This window comes from Caloenas nicobarica, chromosome 3 (genome assembly GCF_036013445.1).
Source record: "Caloenas nicobarica isolate bCalNic1 chromosome 3, bCalNic1.hap1, whole genome shotgun sequence".
Lineage (NCBI taxonomy): Eukaryota > Metazoa > Chordata > Aves > Columbiformes > Columbidae > Caloenas > Caloenas nicobarica.
Window position 1 is genome coordinate 80,249,131 of NC_088247.1, and position 19,568 is coordinate 80,268,698.

General features: G+C 38.9%; 1 protein-coding gene across 1 annotated transcript in view; it reads left to right on the plus strand.

Moving 5' to 3' along the window:
- The first annotated feature begins 11,378 nt into the window (after positions 1–11,378).
- ACTN2 (actinin alpha 2) overlaps positions 11,379–19,568 on the plus strand; it is a 69,467-nt gene continuing 61,277 nt past the window's right edge. The window contains exon 1 of the mRNA XM_065630438.1: positions 11,379–11,830. Within this exon, the coding sequence (XP_065486510.1) occupies positions 11,696–11,830 (135 nt within the window). The 5' untranslated portion in view covers positions 11,379–11,695. The remainder of the gene's footprint in view (positions 11,831–19,568) is intronic.

Sequence of the window (19,568 nt, forward strand, 5' to 3'; positions counted from 1 at the left end):
GAAGCTTTTAAATGTACATTCTAGACAAGGAGAAATAAACCCCAAATAAAGAAACTAGTTTCAGCTAGGCACATGCAGAGAAAAAATCAACTTGAAAAGAGCAGGCTATAGTCATCTTTCTAACTCCATTTGCATTCACTTAAGGCAGGTCTACTTTGTCCCAAAAGCATCAGGGAGAGTAAGGAAGACAAATGGAGATGGTGAAAAGTGAAAAAAAAAAAACCCAGTCCTTTCAGTGCTGAGCTACTTGATGAATTGTGACTTTTTTGTTTATAGTGTGACAAGTCAGGTAGAAAGTTGGATTTTGATGACTACATAGTTGTTGCAATGAAAAATAGGAAAATATCTCTCATGATTGCTGTGATTGTGATAGTCCTTTGTAATGATTTGGTATTTATTAGGCTGGGAAATATGATACTGTGTGTATATGTTAGCTGTTTATTATTACGAAAAGATAACTGTGCCAGACAACCTACTAAGACATGAGGCTATCATGGATCTACTGTGTGGTAGTTGTGAGTCACATTGTTTAATGCATAGGGAGAACTTGGTAACTGGAGTGTAGCATTAGGACTTGGATGTAAAAAGCAATAAGGAGAGTGTTGTGTACTAGATGTCTCATCTTTTTTAGCAGGGCTGTAAACAGTAAAAGACAATAAGCTGAAGGATGGGGAGAAGGAAAAAGTGATAATAAGGGAAATGTTTAACACAGCTCGCTTTTCTAACTGCAGTACACTGTCTTACTATAATCTCCCTCAATTCCTTGTTATTTCAGCAACTGACAGGCATTGGAATAGCAGTAGAGCTCATATGCTGCAACTACCCATTTGTGACCTGCAGCTGTTCGAACCTCTATTCGCTTGTCAGCCACCCATTTGCTGCCGGGTTGGGTTTTTTTTTTGAAATGTTGAGATGAATCACAGCTCTTTCCCTGGAGGAGAAATAGTGGCATTCCTATCCAGATGCACTAAATACAAATTTCAGCCTTTCCTGAGGCTGGCCATTGAAGCCAGTGCTGCTTTCATTTCTTCATTTGCTCCAGTCACTGCCAGTGCATAGGCCTTTTCCATACCTGGTAAATATATGGTTTGAACTCGAATGAGCTCACAACTTTGTATGATAATGCCTGAAAACAGTATGATCCACATTCAGTAGCAGAGAGGGGAAAATGTAACTGCTGGTTTTGTTATTCAGTTATATTCAGTTATATATTTTTATTTATCCACTTTCTAAAGTTTAGTTTACTTTTTTTTTTTTTGGTAGGAATGAGTTATGCATTCATGTAACGCCTAGCACAGTGGCACTGTGAACAACTGACCATTTTTTAACCTACGTATATATGCATATATATGAGAGATATTAATCCTATAATATTTTTTAAGTATTAGAAAGTCAGAGATTGCATTTCTGTGATACTGAATTATAGAAAGTATCTGCAACCATCAAAACAAACTTTTCTTTGCATTTCAGTCCAGTTTAAAAAATAATTGGCTTTTGTATTTGCTTTCATTGTGCATTGGAAACTGTTCATGCTGTTACGTATCTTGGGAATTCTTGGGGGAAAAAATGTTATTAGAAGAGATAATGTGTTTGATTTAGATGGTGAGGTCATGCAACTGAGTTTTACTGGTAAGCCTAGATCTCCAGATTTGCTGATTTACTAGAGGTGCCGTGTTTTCAGAGTTGAAGTAGTGGCCCTGCTGTTTTTGAGATTATGTAAAGACTCTGTGCTGCCTTTCATAAAATAGTCTTGACAACTGGAAATGTTCTTGATAACAGCTAATAACTCCTACTGACAAAAGTACATGTCGATGTTTCCTCTGATGCATTTCTTACTCTCTGTCATTCTGCATGTATTGTGTATGCCAGTGACTTAGAGCATTCTCTGCAGAGAAATTACTTGAGAGAGTCTTAAGAGGCCCAGTGACATCAGAGCATTCCTTGCACACACTGAGAGCAGGGTGCTGTTTCTGTAGAAGGCTTGACAGGCATTTAATATAGTAGGTAAGATGGCAGCCTGGCCTTGAACGTGTAGTGAATGGGAGCACGTGGTGCTAAGAATCAGCTGATTCTGCCATGGATGCTGATGCACCTCCTTTAAATAAGCCTGGTGGCCAGCAGTTCCTGCTGTGATGCTCTCAAATACTACATGGGAGAGGTTACACTTCAACATCTTTCTCACTTTACTTGTGGTAGGATCCCTTCGGTTTGCAATACCTGCTGATTCTTAACAATATGTTGATGTGTGTGCCTTGTTTTAGTCTGTAGAGGAACAAAACGTTTTAAACAATTTAATCTTTAAGATGTGCCTAGTCTGTCTGTGTCACTGTAACACGTTTAAAGACTCTTGTGTGAATCTACAACAGACACATCTGAGATGCAAAACATGATGTTCTTTGTTGAGCAGAAGCTACAGTGGTTATATAACTGTTAAGCTGCAGTCAAAACCTTTAGTGCTTCCCTTAACATTTTGTATTCCAATTCAGAACTCATTTATGATTACTTAATTTATTATGTATTTATAATTAGTTGTAGAGCAGATATTTCACAAGACCATCAAGATCCCAAGTCACTTATCAGTGAACTATGCCAGAGTTAAGTTTTCCAAGCAATCTCAATTCAGCTGCTTTGTATGTATCACAATGCAGACTTTAATTGCATAGTTGCAAACTACTTTTTCTCCGGAAATCCCACTTTGTTCAGTGTATTGCATAAGCAGTGCACTACAGCATTATGATATCTCTTTTTTATTCAAGGCAGATCTGTTGCACTCAGTTGAAGCATATTTCCAAATACATAATTTATGATTTTCAGCTCTGGTCATCACAGTTGTACTTATCTTTCAAATATTCCAAATCTACTGGGTATTTGATTTTCACATATTTCCTTGTACTTCACAGCGTTAGTATTATTCCTGGCTTACAGAAAGAAAACTGAGGCACGTGCCCCGGACTGTTCACAGTTCCATTTCCCCATGCTACAGGTAGATTTAGGATACTGAATAGTGGTACTGTGGAATTTGGGTTTTTTTCACTAAAGTGCTTTACAGCTACATACTATCTTTTTGCCCATTGAGTAGGCCTGGTGGTTTGAACTTTTAGGCCCAGCAGGATCCTATATTTGTCTGGTATTTCTATCATGCATTGTTTTAAACATTCTCTCCTGCAACTGAATGTACAAATTATGACTTGCTTGACTTCTACCACTGGTTCTTTAACAGTAAAAAATCAGACCCTACAAATCTAGGGCCTGAGTGGCCTAATTTTCTGTACATCATCTGTGTGCCAGAGTTACCTATGAAGGAGGTGTAAGGGGGATTGCTGAGCCATGGGGAACAAATCAAAAAGTGTCTTAGTGTTCTGGAAGCGTATTCGTAACTGAATAGCCTCCCCTAGAGAAGTCCAAGATATATTTGAATCCATCTATTTGGACTGCAAAATAAGCTTTCTGCTGAATGCTTTTATCATGGGAAAAAAGTGGCCATAGGAAGATGTGTTCAGACTATCTCAACTAAAAAATGAGTTCCAGAGTTTGCTATAAATACATGTGGAGCCTTACAGCCTATAAGAGTACACTCACCTTTGTCCTAGTTGCAGACTCCACCTCCAGTTAACTATTGTCCATATGAACTGGAAAAATACCTAGAACAGCATCTGGCTTGGAAAAACAAAAGAAAACGCAAACCAACCAACCAAAAAACATGCTCTTGAATTTGGTTCCGTTATGAAATTCTGGGAGATTACAGCTATTCCAGTTTTTACTATGGGAAACAACAGAGATCTAGACTGCATGTTAGCACAACTCCACTGCATTTATCCTATTGACAAACTGGTTTCAAAGTGAAGAAACATGCAAACACTCTCCTCTCCTTCTCTGCTTATGCTAACCTGGATTCACACATGGAGATGAGCCAATTAAGAAACAAAGGACTTGTCCATGTTCAGAGGGACTGAAAATATACAAGAGTCTTCACCATGAGTAGGTTATTGCTGGTAGATCTCAAGAGCAACCAGTCTCGCACTGGAAAGTATGTTGTGCAAAACTGATAGGCATTGTTCCTGGGATGAGAATAGGGCCAAAGTTAGTGAGAGAGATCATAGTTGAACAGCGAACAGTTGTCTTCAGAACAGGGTTTGGAAAATTGAGGCCTTGCTGCTTTCATGTCAAGCATGGCAGGAACATTGCTCATTTTCTCGGTGCTGAATCTTCATACAGCCAAGTGTCAGAGTAAAGCTCTGATGGACAGGGTGTAAGGACAACAGTTCTGGAAGAGGAAAACTTGTACTATACCTGTTGCAAAAAGAACGTGTTATCCCTGTTTGGCAGTAATTCAGGTTGCGCCTGATGCCGCCTTATACAGGGATGTATTTGCCCGTTTTACTAATCTCCTGTGGAATGAATAATGAGTAGTTAGTATTCATTTTTGCAGACTGGCATTTTATTCAACCAGGTTGCCTTCTTGAGTGTGTAACTTTAATTGCATTGATATTAGTGAAATCTCACTGGTGTATCTGGAAAGAGAAATGAGGGCATTGAGACTGTGATTTGTCTAAGGTCATTCAGTTAATCTGTACAAATGCTGAGTTTAAAACACAGCAGTGTCCGATATCCAGTGCTCATATCCTGTGCCCGTAATCTCTACCTCATACCTCAGTGATTTAAAACCTGCCAGGTTTCGTCTGTGCCCCTTAGATAATTATTGTCTGGAAACTCTTAGTTGATGGTGTTTGTTTCTAGATAAATAAAGGCATGTTGCCTATGCATTCCTTACCTCACACGTCTCTGTTCTCTTTTCTCAGTGTCACCAAAACTGTTGATGAATAATGTACTTTTTTAGACAAATAGTCTCAGATAATCCAGTTATGGGCCACAGGCTGGCTCAGTAAGGATTTTTTTTTAAACTGGTGATATTAATGAAAAACAAATTGTATGGTCAGTTGCAGGTTTTCGCATTGCCCTAGTCACACAGTTTCTTCCTTGCTTAGTATCTTTGTGTGATAAGGCTAAGCCAACATAAAACAGGAACACAGCCAGGACCACGGGAACACATGATGGTTTTAAGGTTTCTTCAGAAGGCTTGTAATAGGCCATGCTATACCCCTAGTCCTGCCCCTTGCATTCTCATAACTGAACCATTTTTAAAATCCTGGATCTGTCTCGCCGTTTTTTCCGATCTTATGCCAGCTCTATTTGTAGTTTCCCCACCTGTTACCGTGTGTATTACATTGTAACTGTTTGCATATTGCTCTACACTTCAGTGAGCTAACAGACTTACTGCAATGTAGTATATAAATTACCATACACGTTTCCCAGTTTTTCATTTGGTGCTACATTTTCAAACTGTGCAAAGCATCTGTTGAAGCCTCTGATATTATTTAGTTCATTATCTAATCTGTCTTTTTGAGTTGCATCTACCCAGACAAGAACTATCAAACAAAAAAGGCAACCTCCAGAGGCTAGCTCAAGGGATAAGGGAGTTCAGGTATCATGGTTTCTTCTGAAATTTTTAATAGAAATATGTCAGATATGAGGTCTGAGAGCTCCTCTCATTCATGAAAGTTGTGATCTTGTGTAGTTCCGCCTGGCAGTTGCCATCACTAGAGGGTTTTCCCTCTGCTATATTACATCTTTCAGCACTCACATTGCAGGTTGTGGTTGTTATTTAGTATCACAGTACTGCTTAGTGATACTGTGGCAGAGACCAGATGTTGAATGTTTCCTACTAATATCGGCCTTAAAGCCTCTCTGGGAATCAGGACCATCGGCTGTGCAGGCTATAAGGCTAAAAGTGTGGCCCTACAAGCAGCAGGGACATCCCTTCCGGAGTATAAGGGATCTTGAATGACTGAGCAAACCTGACATAGTAGAATAATGCTAAGCATTTTCATGTGCAGGCTACACACAGACCTGAGAGACAAACATGGAGGTGAAGGGTGTGTGGCAGGTAAAGCACACTGTAATCATAATTGTTCTGTAGGATCCTCAGGCCTTTTAGACAGAAAAAGCCTCTGCTCCAGGGAGTTTGTGTTCCAGACAGACATTAAGGACCAAAGGAAGCATTGCTGACACTATTTTAGAGCTTGTTTCTCTTCCAGTGAGAGCAGTCTAATGGGCCAACACTTAGCTTTTTTTTTTTTTTTTTTGGAAAATTTTACCTGAATTGACTTGCTCAAGGTCATATAGGGCATCTTAAGCTGATGTGGGTCACCCCATGTCCCAGCCCCATGATTTCACCTCCGCACAAAGGGTTGGCAAAAGCCAGTGATCTCAGTGTAGTCAACATTTTCTCCATACTCCTGAAGCCCAAGCTATGCTTTGATAGTATTTGTCTGTCCTATAAATGTTTCTTGCTACACTTCATCCATGGCTGAATTTCAGGGACAGAGAAAGTCGTCTCTATATATAACTGATGAAACACTTCAGGATCTTCTGACAATGTCAGTTACTATGAAGTCAGCAATGCATTTTTTTAGCTCTTTCTCCATTTTTATTTCCAAACCTGTCATTTGAAATATTAAAAAAATAATTATAATGTACGCTTCTGTACAGTTAATACCACCACACGTGAGTAGCATGGGGATTTTTCAGAATTAAAGTTTGTACCTCTCAGTGCGAGATGTGGGAGGGCTAATATGCTCAGTGTCCACGGTGCTTTTCCTTAGCTCAGACAAAAATCAGAATTTTGGTTCCCAGATGCATGCTTCTCTTCTTTGTTCTCTTTCTGCCTTCCTTCCATGTGTGTTCATTTTGGAAATATGAAGCAAGTTTAACATTTATTCATATTGTCTTTACGTATTGATTTTTTTTTTCTCTGAATGTACAGGAGAGTGTGTTTCTTACATTGAAGAAGCTGGGTTGTGTTTACTGTACTGGAAAAAAAAAGTTACTTCTCCCGTACTCTAATAAAAAAATAAATACATTTCATAACACACTCCACTTTTCTGCTTAATGATTTTCTTTAAATTTATGCATAATTTTTAACAGAATCCAACATTTTGGCCCAATCTAAATTATCAATGTCTTCCTTAAATAATTCAAATTTTAGTTGGTTAAGCTCTAAACTTGTGGATATTTGCTACAAGCAAAAGTACATTTTAAGCAACAGTTATGACATGCTTGGAAAATAAAAGGGCTATTTGTTCTCTCTTTTAAGATTCTGTTAACAGTTTACACAAGAGAACAATCACTTTGAATTTATTTTCTTTTATCTTTCATTGACTTCTTTATTGAGAAACCATCCTACTGTTCTTTTTCACAAAGAAACAGACTGTGCCTATGGAAAGATGATTGCTCAAAGACTCACTGGCTTATTGAGCTCACATAAGATTAATCTTCCTGTGGCCTTTCTGAGGCAGTTTTGGCAGATGTGAACTGTTGTGTTCCTACACAGAAGTATTACAACTGAAGACTGATGGTGATCATTTTCACATCAGTTCAGTGTTTCACAGGCAATTATTTAAGGAGAGAAGTCTGGCTAATTTCTTATTCTAAATCTCACTAAGTTCAAATAGAAAAATTATCTGGGAAAACATTGCAATGTTCAGCATTTTTTAAGTTTTATTAAAAAGTTGAGGTTTTATTCTCATTATAATATTTTGTGAGAGAGAAGAATAAGAAGCAGGTTGAAGGGATTGAAAGTCTGATGGACAGTGAAATCATGGAGGAGTGAGAATATGATATGATGGCTTTTGGGGAGCAAATGGATGTTAAACTGTGTGACACAATTTCCCTTTCATTAAAAAATGATACAGGTTGACACAGGAGGTGAAAACTGACCTTTAGTTAGAAAAGCCCTTTGATTCTCAAGGAGCTTAATGTAAAGTGTGCCAGAAGGTTTTCACTTAGGTGGTATTAGATTCAAAGATCCCTCATAAGTTGCAAGTCTGATAAGAAATACTCAAGAGAGTTCACCCACAGACCTGCGGCTCCTGGTAGGAAAGTTCTGGCCTTCTTGGTGCTCCTCATACATGGGAAATGATATCTTGTTACCACAGTGTTCTCCTGGGGTAAAGGCATTCTCCTGGGTAGGCCCTTCCTAGCATTTATGTTGGCGTGAACTAAAACTGCACACCTTTTGCCAAATAGAAGATAAAAACAGTTGACAATTCAGCTCTGCCATGTCCATTTCTGATCTCTCTATGCCACCTTATTTCTTCTAATCTGTTTGGCAAGCATAAGTATTCTTTTTGTCTTACCACATTGTAAGCAATCTGTGTCATTTCTTCCTCAAATATACCTGCTGGCTCTTGGGTATCTTGCCATGTCAGCTTAAAATTCCATATCTATGAGATTCACTGTGTTTCTTTCTCTTTCTCTACTTGGGACTTTTGTCCTTTCTTTCCTGCTCAGCTTGCTTATTTCTGTTTTGATTTGATGTTCTTTCTCCTTAGGCACACATAGTTTGTAGCTATGTGACTCTGCCAGCTTTAGTGGGGATAGTCCTAACTTACCTCTGATGTGGGAATAAGCTGATTGAAGCACGCTGCTTTATTCATACTACTCTGCTGGGCACAGCTTTCCTTTTCTCTAGGTAAGCTGGAAGAGGCAGCTCCCTTTCCACTTCAAGTTTGGCATCAGAGCTTCATTTTGGCTCTCTTTCCACTATGGACCTCCATTCATATGCTTCTCATTACCATCTACACTGTTCGTTTATGAAATTAAATTAAAGTAGTAAACAAAATACCAGATACTCCTCCTCAAGCTCCATCTATAAATATCTCCCCTGCCTACTCATGCTGTCTGATTAAGGGGCAGTAAGCAGTTACTTAGAGAACATAAAACAGGTCAGATTCCATCAAGATAAGCATGTTTTTTTAAATGGATATATTTCATTTAGCTTCCTGTTTCATAGGTTAAAAGCCCAACTCTCTCAAAATGCACACTGATGAAGTTGAAGCCCCCTATTTTGACATTTTCAGAATTAAACAATTAGAGTTTTCATTCAGAAATGTTTTTCTCATCCAAAAGGAACTAACATAACCTACCCAAAGTGGATTTTGAAATATTTGCTCCTTATAGAAAAATGTGAGTTTATTCCTATTTGGAACTGACTTGGATTTTTTTGATCTGTCAGACTAACTGAGAGATACTATTTTAGCTGTTGGTTCCTTGGAAAAATGATGACATTTTTGTTTTATTTGTTTTGTTGTTAAAGTAGTAAGTTTACCTCTGTACCAAGTAACCATGAAAAAATGAACAGTACCTTTGCAGCAGTGGCTAGCTATGTTTTGAGAAAATCCAGTTATTTTATGAAAAACTTGATATCTTTCTTTCAGAATTCCATACCATCTCGGTAGATTTCCTGTTGATTTCCAGAAATCTAGACAAGGATCTAAGTCTAGTCTTAATCCATTGTGTGATCAGATAATCTTTATTGTCATCATGCCTCAGTTTTTATTTCATGGCACAGGTACTCTGGGCCCACGTTACAGGCTGAGGGCCAACAAATAAAATGTGGTTTTTAACTATTACCTCCCAGTATGAAGCCATTGGTACTGGTAAGGCTCACCTATACTGCACAGAGGGGAGTGGTGCGCTACCACCTGATTTGTAGATCCCCAAACATGGCAGCGTTGAGAAAAGGTATGAAGCTGGTTGCAATGGCTCACCTCTAATGAGATAGTGCATGAAAGGTCACAGGTCTCATCAGTGCAGGAGAGCTCTTTGCACAGGGGACAGCTCTGGTTCAGAGCATTACAGCTTAACTTCTGGGACTTTTCTGACTTCTTCCTGCTTTTCCTCTAGAAACTTCTGTGCTGTGTATAGTGAATTAAAAAAAAAAAAAATTGCTTTACTGACTTTGAAGGCTTCAAGTCATTTAGGTCATTGAAATTGAACATGCATCACAAACCACAGATGACTATCCCTCTATAAAAATAAATGACACAAATTACACCAGCGTACACATAATGTGTATGTACGTGAAATATTTTGGTTTGTAATTGCTATTTGATACTGCCTGAGAGTATCCTAAGAGAATGTCTATCTGCACTTGAACAAAAAAAGCCTGGGCATAGCATTTATCAATATTTTCTTCATTATATAGGTGGAAATGTAAAAACCTTGAGAATATTTGCATTCAGCAGGTGAAAAGCATGTGGTTCTGACTTTGCTGCATAGATTTGGAGTTTGATTTTTAGACTATTATCATGCAATATGTACATCGATCTTTGGAATTTCAGCTTACTTTGCATGAAACATGTTGCAATCCTCTTCTGAATTCCAATTTGCAACCTTAGTGCTGCATTCATCAAGTTTTTTAGAGCTAATGGGTAGGTATTACCTGTGCATGTATGTATGTTCTAAATTGCATAGACTTATGGGACAGAAGGTGCCTTGACAGAAAGCAGAGTTTTGGTTAGCAACATGAAGTGGAGGACATACCCTATCTAGCTGTTAATTGTTTTGTTTCTTCATTCACATTGGCTTAGAGACCTATGGTTGCCTTTACTGAATGTAGTTCTCCCTTATATCTTTGTCTTTTACGGCTTCCAAAAGCTTGGTTTTGGTGAGCAAAATGCTTTTTGTAAGTAAAGTTCGAATTGTATCCAGTGTGGGCACTGGTATAGAGGATGACCTTGGCTGATCATAGAACGACAAGCTCCATGAAGAACATAGTAAACTTGCCAATTCCCAGAAGTAACATTGTTGCCAGGGCAACTGAAATTAAATGGCAGGGTGATACAGGGCAGGCTTTGCCAGGATGCTTGATGTCAGTGATACCTTTTCAGATTTTACCCTGTGGAAAGCACAGGCAAATGGTTCCTGTCACATTTAGAAAGACCTTTGCATGTACTTCTTGGTGCCTGCTTTGGTGATGTACTAAGCATGTTTCCTGGACAAAGAAGATATATGTTGCTTTTCAAAATTGTGCTTCCACACTTTCTGGTTTAACTCCAATCCTGATCTCTGCTGCAAATTGTTTCATATTTCGGGCGTCCTTGTCTGCGCTGGTGCTTGTGATCCTTAATCCAAAAAGGAAAGTGGGAAGTGACTCAAGGGTCCACACAGACTTCAGACTAATGATAGACAATTTCATACCACATCAGCAAATCATAGATGGGTCTGGAGAATTAGAAATACACGTCAGTAGGAAAAAAAAAAAAAAGGCAGGTATTTTATCGAATTGGAAGGAGAGACAAACGAGTAGATGGTAATTTTTGGAGAGAGCGCTTACGAGAGGAGAGTTCCCCCGGCCAGCCTCCCCCTTTCGGAGGCTGTCTCGCTGCCATGCGCAGAAACAGCGCGCCTCTAGCCCCGCTCTGTCCCGCCCGCAGGGGCGGCGGTCCCGGCCCGGCCGAGGGCGCCCCGCCGCCTGGAGCGGGGCCGCAGCCGCGCCACGTGACAGCCCGGCGGGGATAATAAGCCGCAGCAATGAGCCGCGCTGGGCTTCTCCGGAGGGTCAGCCGCAGGGACCTACAGCAGCAGCGGTAGCAGCAGAGAGAGAAAGGGAAGAGGGCAGGAGAGAGAGGGAAGGAAGGAAGGTCACCATAGGTCAGCACCTACCTGACAGTTTCAGCTTCTGCTCTCAGCAAGACCCATCAATATTCACTCCCTGTCACTTTGCAAAAAGAGAAATAAGAAAGAAAACAGACACTGCTACCTACAACCCATCCACAAGTAAAATAAGCTTAAAAGTATACATATATTTAAAACTAGTAGAAGCCACAGCAGCTGAAGCTGATCCCCAGGTAGCATGAATAGCATGAACCAGATAGAAACAAACATGCAGTACACCTACAACTATGAAGAAGATGAATACATGACTCAAGAAGAAGAATGGGACAGGGACCTGCTCCTGGACCCAGCATGGGAGAAACAGCAAAGGAAGGTCTGGAAATAAAGTAATGTGTGTCTGTATATGTGCTTCTGTGTGGAATGATGCCCTAATTTATTGCTGTGCTGCATCTGGATTTGCCAAGGCTGTGCAGTAATGGGTTCTAATTTTGTAAGATAATGTATTTTACATCATATAAAGCATAGATATAATGTATATTAGCTATGCCATATTTTGTGGATAAAGCATTCACTTTTTGGATTCTTAAGTGAAACCTATGTAAGATGACATTAATTTGTGGGAGTCAGGAGTTTATATTCCGCTGGAAAGATTCTGTCAGTACCTCTATATTTATATATTAGTTGTCGATGGAGATTTCAGTAATTTTTAACTTCACTTCCTGGATCCTCCTTTCGGAAAGCAGACTCTGAATTGATGTGTGTGTCTGATCGGTTCTCAAAACCAGTAAACTGCAATTATAAACAGGAAGATGAATGAGGTGGTTCAAAATTGGTATGCAAACAAAGTTTGCAATATTTCTGAGAGCAGACTTCAAAATTCTGATCCTGCAAGCCAGCTTTTATTAGAATTTATTCTTAATTCTGACTGAATGATCTGATGAGGAAAATATTACTTAAAATATATCCAGACTAGATCTGGAAAACTGTATTTCATGATTAGGTTCTCACATGCCAGTTCACTCTGTGGGAAAAACCAAGTCTGTAAACTCCTTGGAATATACCATTGTAGAGGGACTGCTTCTTGCCTTTTAGGTGTAAGAAAACCATTATGCCAGCAAGTACTACCCATGCTCTTATTCTGAGCATAGGCAGAGGTTATAATCCCATCAGCATTTTTGTCAAGGGTTTGGTACTTTAGTAATATTTGCAATATCTAATTTCAGAACACTGAGTTTTGAGCAGCATATGGAAAAGAGAGAGATGAAGTATTGTAAAGGATTTGTTACTTCCTAATGCAAAAGGTGATGCTGAAGTCATATCTGACAGATCTGAGAGTAAAAGGTTATCTGCTGGTTACAAGAATGAAAAAAAAAAAAAAAAGCAGGAGGAGAGAGAGAGAAATTATGCTCTAGACAATGCAGTTGAATATGCTTTTTGTTATAGGTGAGTAGCTCACTTCAAGAAATTAAGTAGAAGTTGCCAAATTATATCTGATGACATTTTGTCCCACTATTACAGTCACAGCTTCTATAAAAGCTGTACTATAAAAGTATAGCTGTAAAAGTAAGATCTGTTGGAATCATTGGGGCCAATGGGTTTGCTTTGTCATTTAAATCGGTAGAGCCAATATTTTACTCTCAGTTTTTACTTGTATCCTCCTTCCTGTGAGTTTTAGCTGATTTTATTCATTTTCTTACATTCACACCTCCTCAGATCCTGCTGTATGAGTATAGTGGGAGAAGTTCTGAGCTAGGTTGAAGTTCACTTTTCTTCACCCACCAGCTGCTGTAACTCCTAACCAGTTAGTAAACTGTACTCATGAACACGGACGTTTGTTTTAATTTACACTCTTTAGGTGGCAAACTAGTCTTTTATGTTTTATAATGAGAATGGAAATGGTCTTAGTGCTTAAGGGCTTAGTGATTTGAAAGTACTCAGCCATAACAGGTCATGGTTACATCTGATTAGGATTCAATTGTCCAGCATTTCAGAGAATGCTGTTTTCAAAGTAAAGAAATAATGGACAGGTTACTCCATAGTGAGCAGCAGTGTAACGCGGTTTTTCTACAGTGCAGATAAATGATAAAAAGTAAAGAGAATTTGGATTCTGTAGGCTTTCTTATGTTTGCATTAAATCTGTTGACTTACGGAAGAAAAATATGTACTCTTATGATAAACTTTATGAAATTTCAAGACTTCTGTCTCTCTAATTGATGCTAAGACAGCTGCAGAAAATGCTTTCTTTATTTATTAGGGGAAGATTGCAGATACATGGGCACAGATCTTTGTTCAAACTGGTAATATAATATTGAAAAGTGATCTCAGTGGGGCCCTGGCAGTTGGCAGCATATATTTTCTCTTAGGCAGTCTTGGAACAAACCAAAAATAAATGCCATTGTTTCTATTGTGGGCTGCCCTCTCCAGACTTGCCATTTTAGTGATATGCCTGGTATGAGATCTGTCAACAGATGCTGGTAACACATGATGACGTCCATAGGATTACAATGGATGTGACGCCTAATTATAACCATGGTTCATAGAGTATTATGGACTGCTGTAATCCAGGTTCCTTGGTGGTTGCAGATGTCACAATAAATATGAAGTACACTTATAAGAAAGGAGACTGAGTAGTGCCTCAGCTCTCTCTCTCTGAATGTGAACACCAATTTAAATGCTTTGTTTAGGGTAATATTTAGCCTGTGTCAAATCAAGAAATCAAGAGAATACAGCAATTTGACCATTTTCTACATTAGGCACTGTTGGTAAAAACTCAAACAGGATCATATGGTTGGAAATTTCAGGCAGAAACTATAAAGAAAGACTGAATAACAACTAAATAAATGTATTACAGATGGCATGCTGTCTTCGGTAGGAACTCATTAGAAAACTACAGCCTTGGTGTCTTTTGAACATGTAGATGAGAACCATGAGGTTGGAAACTTCTGAAATCTGCTGCTTGACCCAATACATTTCCACTGGCCATATGTGCTTAAACAGCAGTTGAAAGATCTATGAAAGTGGCCCCTTGTTTCTTCAGTACTACACGGAAATAAAAAAGTATTGGAAATCAAAAAGTCTGGACAGAGGGGGTGAGATTCTCTTCTACACTCCACTCTGTAACCTTAGGCAAGATCAGCTCACCTCAGACCTCCATTTCCCACTGGTGAAAAGAGGACAGCAGTGATATTTGGAACAACAGATGGAAGTGGTTGGTTCTATGGTATGTCAGACTAGTAATTAGACAGCTTTCATTCACTACCCTGCTGGACTGGAGGGGAAGTAAAAATCATACTAGCTCATAGTGAAAGACTTAAAACATGATTTCTCTCTATGATAAGTTTATTTCTTAAGTTTCCAAAATAGTTCAACAAGCTATGAAAACCTTTTAGTTTTCAGTAGCCTGTATCTCAATATAACTAAAAGGAACATAGGAAAATGCAGTGTCCCTTGGCTTAGGAAACTGAGCACAACAATGCTACTCAAGATGCAAATGTATTGTTTGAAGCAGATTTGAACTGCCAACACTATTTAACTAGCTGTGTGTTAAACAGTGTTCTTTCTTATTTGTAACTTTTGCTATAAATAGTTTGTTATAGGAGTGTGCTTTTTAAAACTTTAACAGGAAATGTGGTTTGTTAGTTTTTCAAGTAAATCTTAAGCCTTCAGACTAGAGAAAAGATCTGAATTTGTGACACAGGTGTGATCCCTTCTTCAGGACAATTGTATTGTAAAGCACTAAAATGGCTCCACATATTTCATACGCGTCTTCTGCAGTCATTCAGACTTGTCTCTGACACTGCTGCACCAACATGTGTAAGGAAAGAAGTGGAAACATACTCCTTGCCTTACTGATATTATTATAGATGAATGTTCTTATTTTAGCTTACTGTATGGCCCTGATGCCACTGCTTTGTTAATGCATAAGGGTTATAATGTAGGTGTCAATGCAATTTCTAAACAAGAAGGCTCAGAATATTTATTTACCTTGATATTACACTCTTTGTGAATGCAAATCTTCTTGATGACACTGGAAGCTGTGTATGCGTGAGGACTTTGGAAAAGGTTCTTTAGGAAAGAAGCTGTGTCTTTCCAGCCTTCAGCAGTACATATCAGATTACATTTTCAGGGTGACATATAAGGATTTATCTGCATTACCTCCTTTGGTTGGTAACACAATTCCTGTTGTCCTTGCAAATAAAAATGCATTTGGAAGCCACATATATGGCAGATTATTTGGAAGAAGCTACCAGCACTATGAATTATGGACATTGTCCTTCTTTTTCTAGTGTTGCTGCAACTTCAATAAGTTCAGCAGATTTGAGAGGTTCATTGCAGCCTGAAAGAGGAATTGACCTTGTGTTCAGTCTGACTTCAGCATCTATAAATAGAGTTGCAGTCAGCGTCCCAGATTCACTCTGAAGTTTGTGTGGTCTTCTATGGATGAAATCTAAATTGATATCTTATCAGAAACCTCTTCCTGGAAGAAGTCTACTGGTGAGTGAGAGGACAAATGAAGTGGAAAGAAACAGCTTCATTCTTCGACTAGGAAGAGAAGGAGAGAAATAACCAGGCCTGAATGAATGAAAAAGAAATGTTAGGCAGAAAAGCATTGTCAGGAGAGGCTGGATGCCACCAGCAAAATTCAGTACTGTAGAACCATCCCTCGTGGACTTGCAGGCTCTGGATTGAAATAGTTGTCATGGACAATATAGCAGTATCTACAGTGTGTACAGGGCATCACAGCCCACACCTAGCATTTTTACTGAGATTATCTGGAAATAATCAAAGTTGGGGCTCGGGGCAAAGAGGGGTGATTTTTTTTTTTTTTTCCTTTTCTTTTAGACAGTGCAAAATTCTTTCCTTGAATAATCAACCTTGGGGCTAAGCTCCCATAGCACACAGGGAAATCATCCCTCTCTTGGGAGTTTCTGATGAAGTGACACTTTTTACCCATGTGAAATACCAGTGAGATTGTTGAGAATGCACAGAGATTTCCCTCTGCAAGTAAGCAACAAGAATAGGGTCTCAATGAAAACCGTTGGTGAATGGGAGGGAGGCAAAAGGTACACTCCTTTCTAAGAGAGCATCAGCCTTCTCATTACTTACTCCTAGTACTTACCTGTTAACAGTTGCATATTTCTTAAAAAGATGGGAGTTCTGCGTTGAGTAGCTTTAGGACTAACTTCAGTAGGGGATTTAATTTGTTAGGAGGAAAATCCTCCAGAGTTGCAAGCAGAATAATAGTCAGTGGAAAAATCATGTGGTCTAATGAGTCCTACACTGCGGTTCTCTGCCTCCAATAGCTTTTATGCACAGCATTTGGATGACATGGGTGTTTTGGGAATTTTGTAGGTTGAAATGCAGGATTTTCTATTACTACTAATAGTTAGAAAAGGAAATAATTTCACCTTTTTGGACTTATTTTTTTCTAGTATTCAGCCAGTATTGTGACTGTCTTCTATAGAAAAACAATGTCTTGATATATGCCACTATAGATAGAGTGTGCGCCTTATGGTAACATGAAGTTTCAACACTCCAAGGCCAAATGCTTCTCCTTCAGGTGGATCAGTAATTTTCTTTTCAATTGGAGCATGCCAAAATGTCTAATATTAAGAACAGACACATAAATAATCTCTTGTTTCCTTTTAAATCCTGGATGCTCTTTAAGTGACCTTCCCAGTGGTATATGGCCCCATATAGGGTCTGACTCAGAACTTGGTAGTCAGTGGATGGACTTAATTTTTTTTTCTGCCTCAGCATGTATTCATTTTTCAGCATATACTATAACTGCCCTAAGTATTAGACACTGATGCAACACAAAGAAGTGGAGTTGCAGTTTCTCCAGTCTTGTGAAGAGTTTCCATGAGGGCAGAGGGAATGTGTGTAGAAATATGGGATGTGTTTATGGCTTCTTCAGTACGATTGGCCTCTTAGAGATTAGTGCTTGTTAAAATAGTAACATGTTAAATTCCTCTTGCTGATGTTACTTGCATGGAATGGTGCTTGAGAGGAGCATGCTGAAAGGATAGTGGAACGATCATATTTTGTCAGTGTGCTTCATATTCTGCCTTGGAAGCTGTCAGTAAGGTGTGCAGCTAAAGAGGGCCCTGAATACTGTGGTGCTGGTATTATGAAATTCACTTAACTATAAATGTTTATGGAGCTAGGTTGGGTGGTTTTTTGTTTGTTTGTTTGTTTGTTTTTTCCCAAATGGGAAGTTTTTCCTTATTAATATTAAGTGTGAGAAATCAATATATTACTCAATAGTATATTTTTAATTTAAACTCAAACAACTCTCTCAAGGTTGTGTATGTTTTTGTTAGTGTTGTCAAATGGGTAATACCTACAGTACCAATTCAGCTGTTAATTGCCACTCACCTCCAATAATCTGCCAGCAACAGAACTGTGTGGTTATGAAAAGAAATTATAAGAACTATTTTGTAATAAGAAAGGCTACCTTCTACGTGCACTCACAGATACACATCACAGTCTCTCCTGAAATTTGTGTAGTAAAATGTCTGCAGATATGCTGATCCAATTAGTAAGACAATAAGGACTGGAAGAAAGTGGGTTTCCATAAGCTGCAACCAAGGTGCTTAAGAGCTAGAGGAAAGCTGTGTGTTAAGCAGTGGACTTTGCTATAATCTCTTGGGGCTGGGCGGTCTGCATCTTGCTGTGGGTCTGTGTTTGGGTTGCTGGAGAGCTGAAGAGAGCAGCATGGGAGGTGTTTACTTGGAAGAACACTGAAGGTCTTCAGCCCTGAGACTGCAGTAAATAGGGAATCTATGCTCATGCTCATAGAATTTGTAGCCCTGTGCAAACAAAAGCAGGGCTTAGGTATATTCTGTAAATTAATGAATCCCAGTAAGAAAATATGATTGTGTCACCATTTCCAAATCAAACTAAGACAGACTAAGCTGAATTTTGACTACTTTTTGTCAATGGGGTAACACAGTTCAAAATCTTCCACCAAAGCTCTTCCATCCTCTTACAAGTAAGGCAAAAGGGGTTTCATCATTATGATGGAAAAATTTGATACCAAATGCCTAACAAAAATTTAATCACTGTTGCATAAATTGTGATCCATTTAATGATGTTTAGTTTAGGTAGTAATTTCTGTATTGCACTGTACAGTTCTACTGAATTAATTTCAGTGAGACTGAGAATTTGGATTTTCTTTAGTCGTGAATGGTAAATGCTATATAGATATTGGTAGTATTTTAGAAGCTGTACTGCAGAGCCTGCTTACAGAACACATTGGATTTGTATCTGGAATGCAGGTGGACACGATGCAGGAGGAAGTGTGTCAGTGAAACAGAATTAGATGGGAATTTGTGCCGCTTAGCTTTGTCCCAAGTCAAAAGACACCCCTCCTGCATGTTATTTTATATCCTTGCAAGCAAACAAATATAAAAGTGCTTACACAGTTGGCAAAGTTGAGTTCTTCTGGCTGGCTTTACTGCCAAGCATAATTTCTTCTGAGCCTTAATTGTCGGGATAAACAATGTGTAACTGATGTGGTATTCCTCTACTGTGAGCAGTGAGAAGTTGCTGACTCTCGGTGCATGTGTCTTTTATACCTATGCATCCTCTACCCTCATCTGATACCAGAAGGAGAGTGTATTCATACTGAGCACTCTATTTCATCCTAAATTAAATTTCATTCTTAGCAGTTTGGGGTGATTTTCAAGTCTTCGTTGTTTGAAGAACATAATTTCATGATGTGCTGTGATAAGAACATTTGTTCTTATAATATCACTGAATTTGTTGGTTTTAAATATGCTTCATGTTGAGAGACTTGATGCATAAAGCTGATCATAACTGTACAGGTGCTATACAATGCTCTTTTTCTACCTGATAAAATTGGGCATGTATTTAAAGACAGAAGTCTCCTCTTTCCACATAATTTAAGCAGCAAGCACAATGTTATGATCAACCTCTGTGACTGTTTCTGTACGTGTTCTGTAGCAGCTCTTCCTGTTGGCAGGAGAAGTAACTCCTCAGATCAAGATAGCATGGTCCTAGTAATCCTCAAAGTACTGGTGTGAAAGGATTACAGGGCAGGTGTTGCTGCTCTGCAGGAACCAGAGCATCTGCAGAGAGAGGGAAAA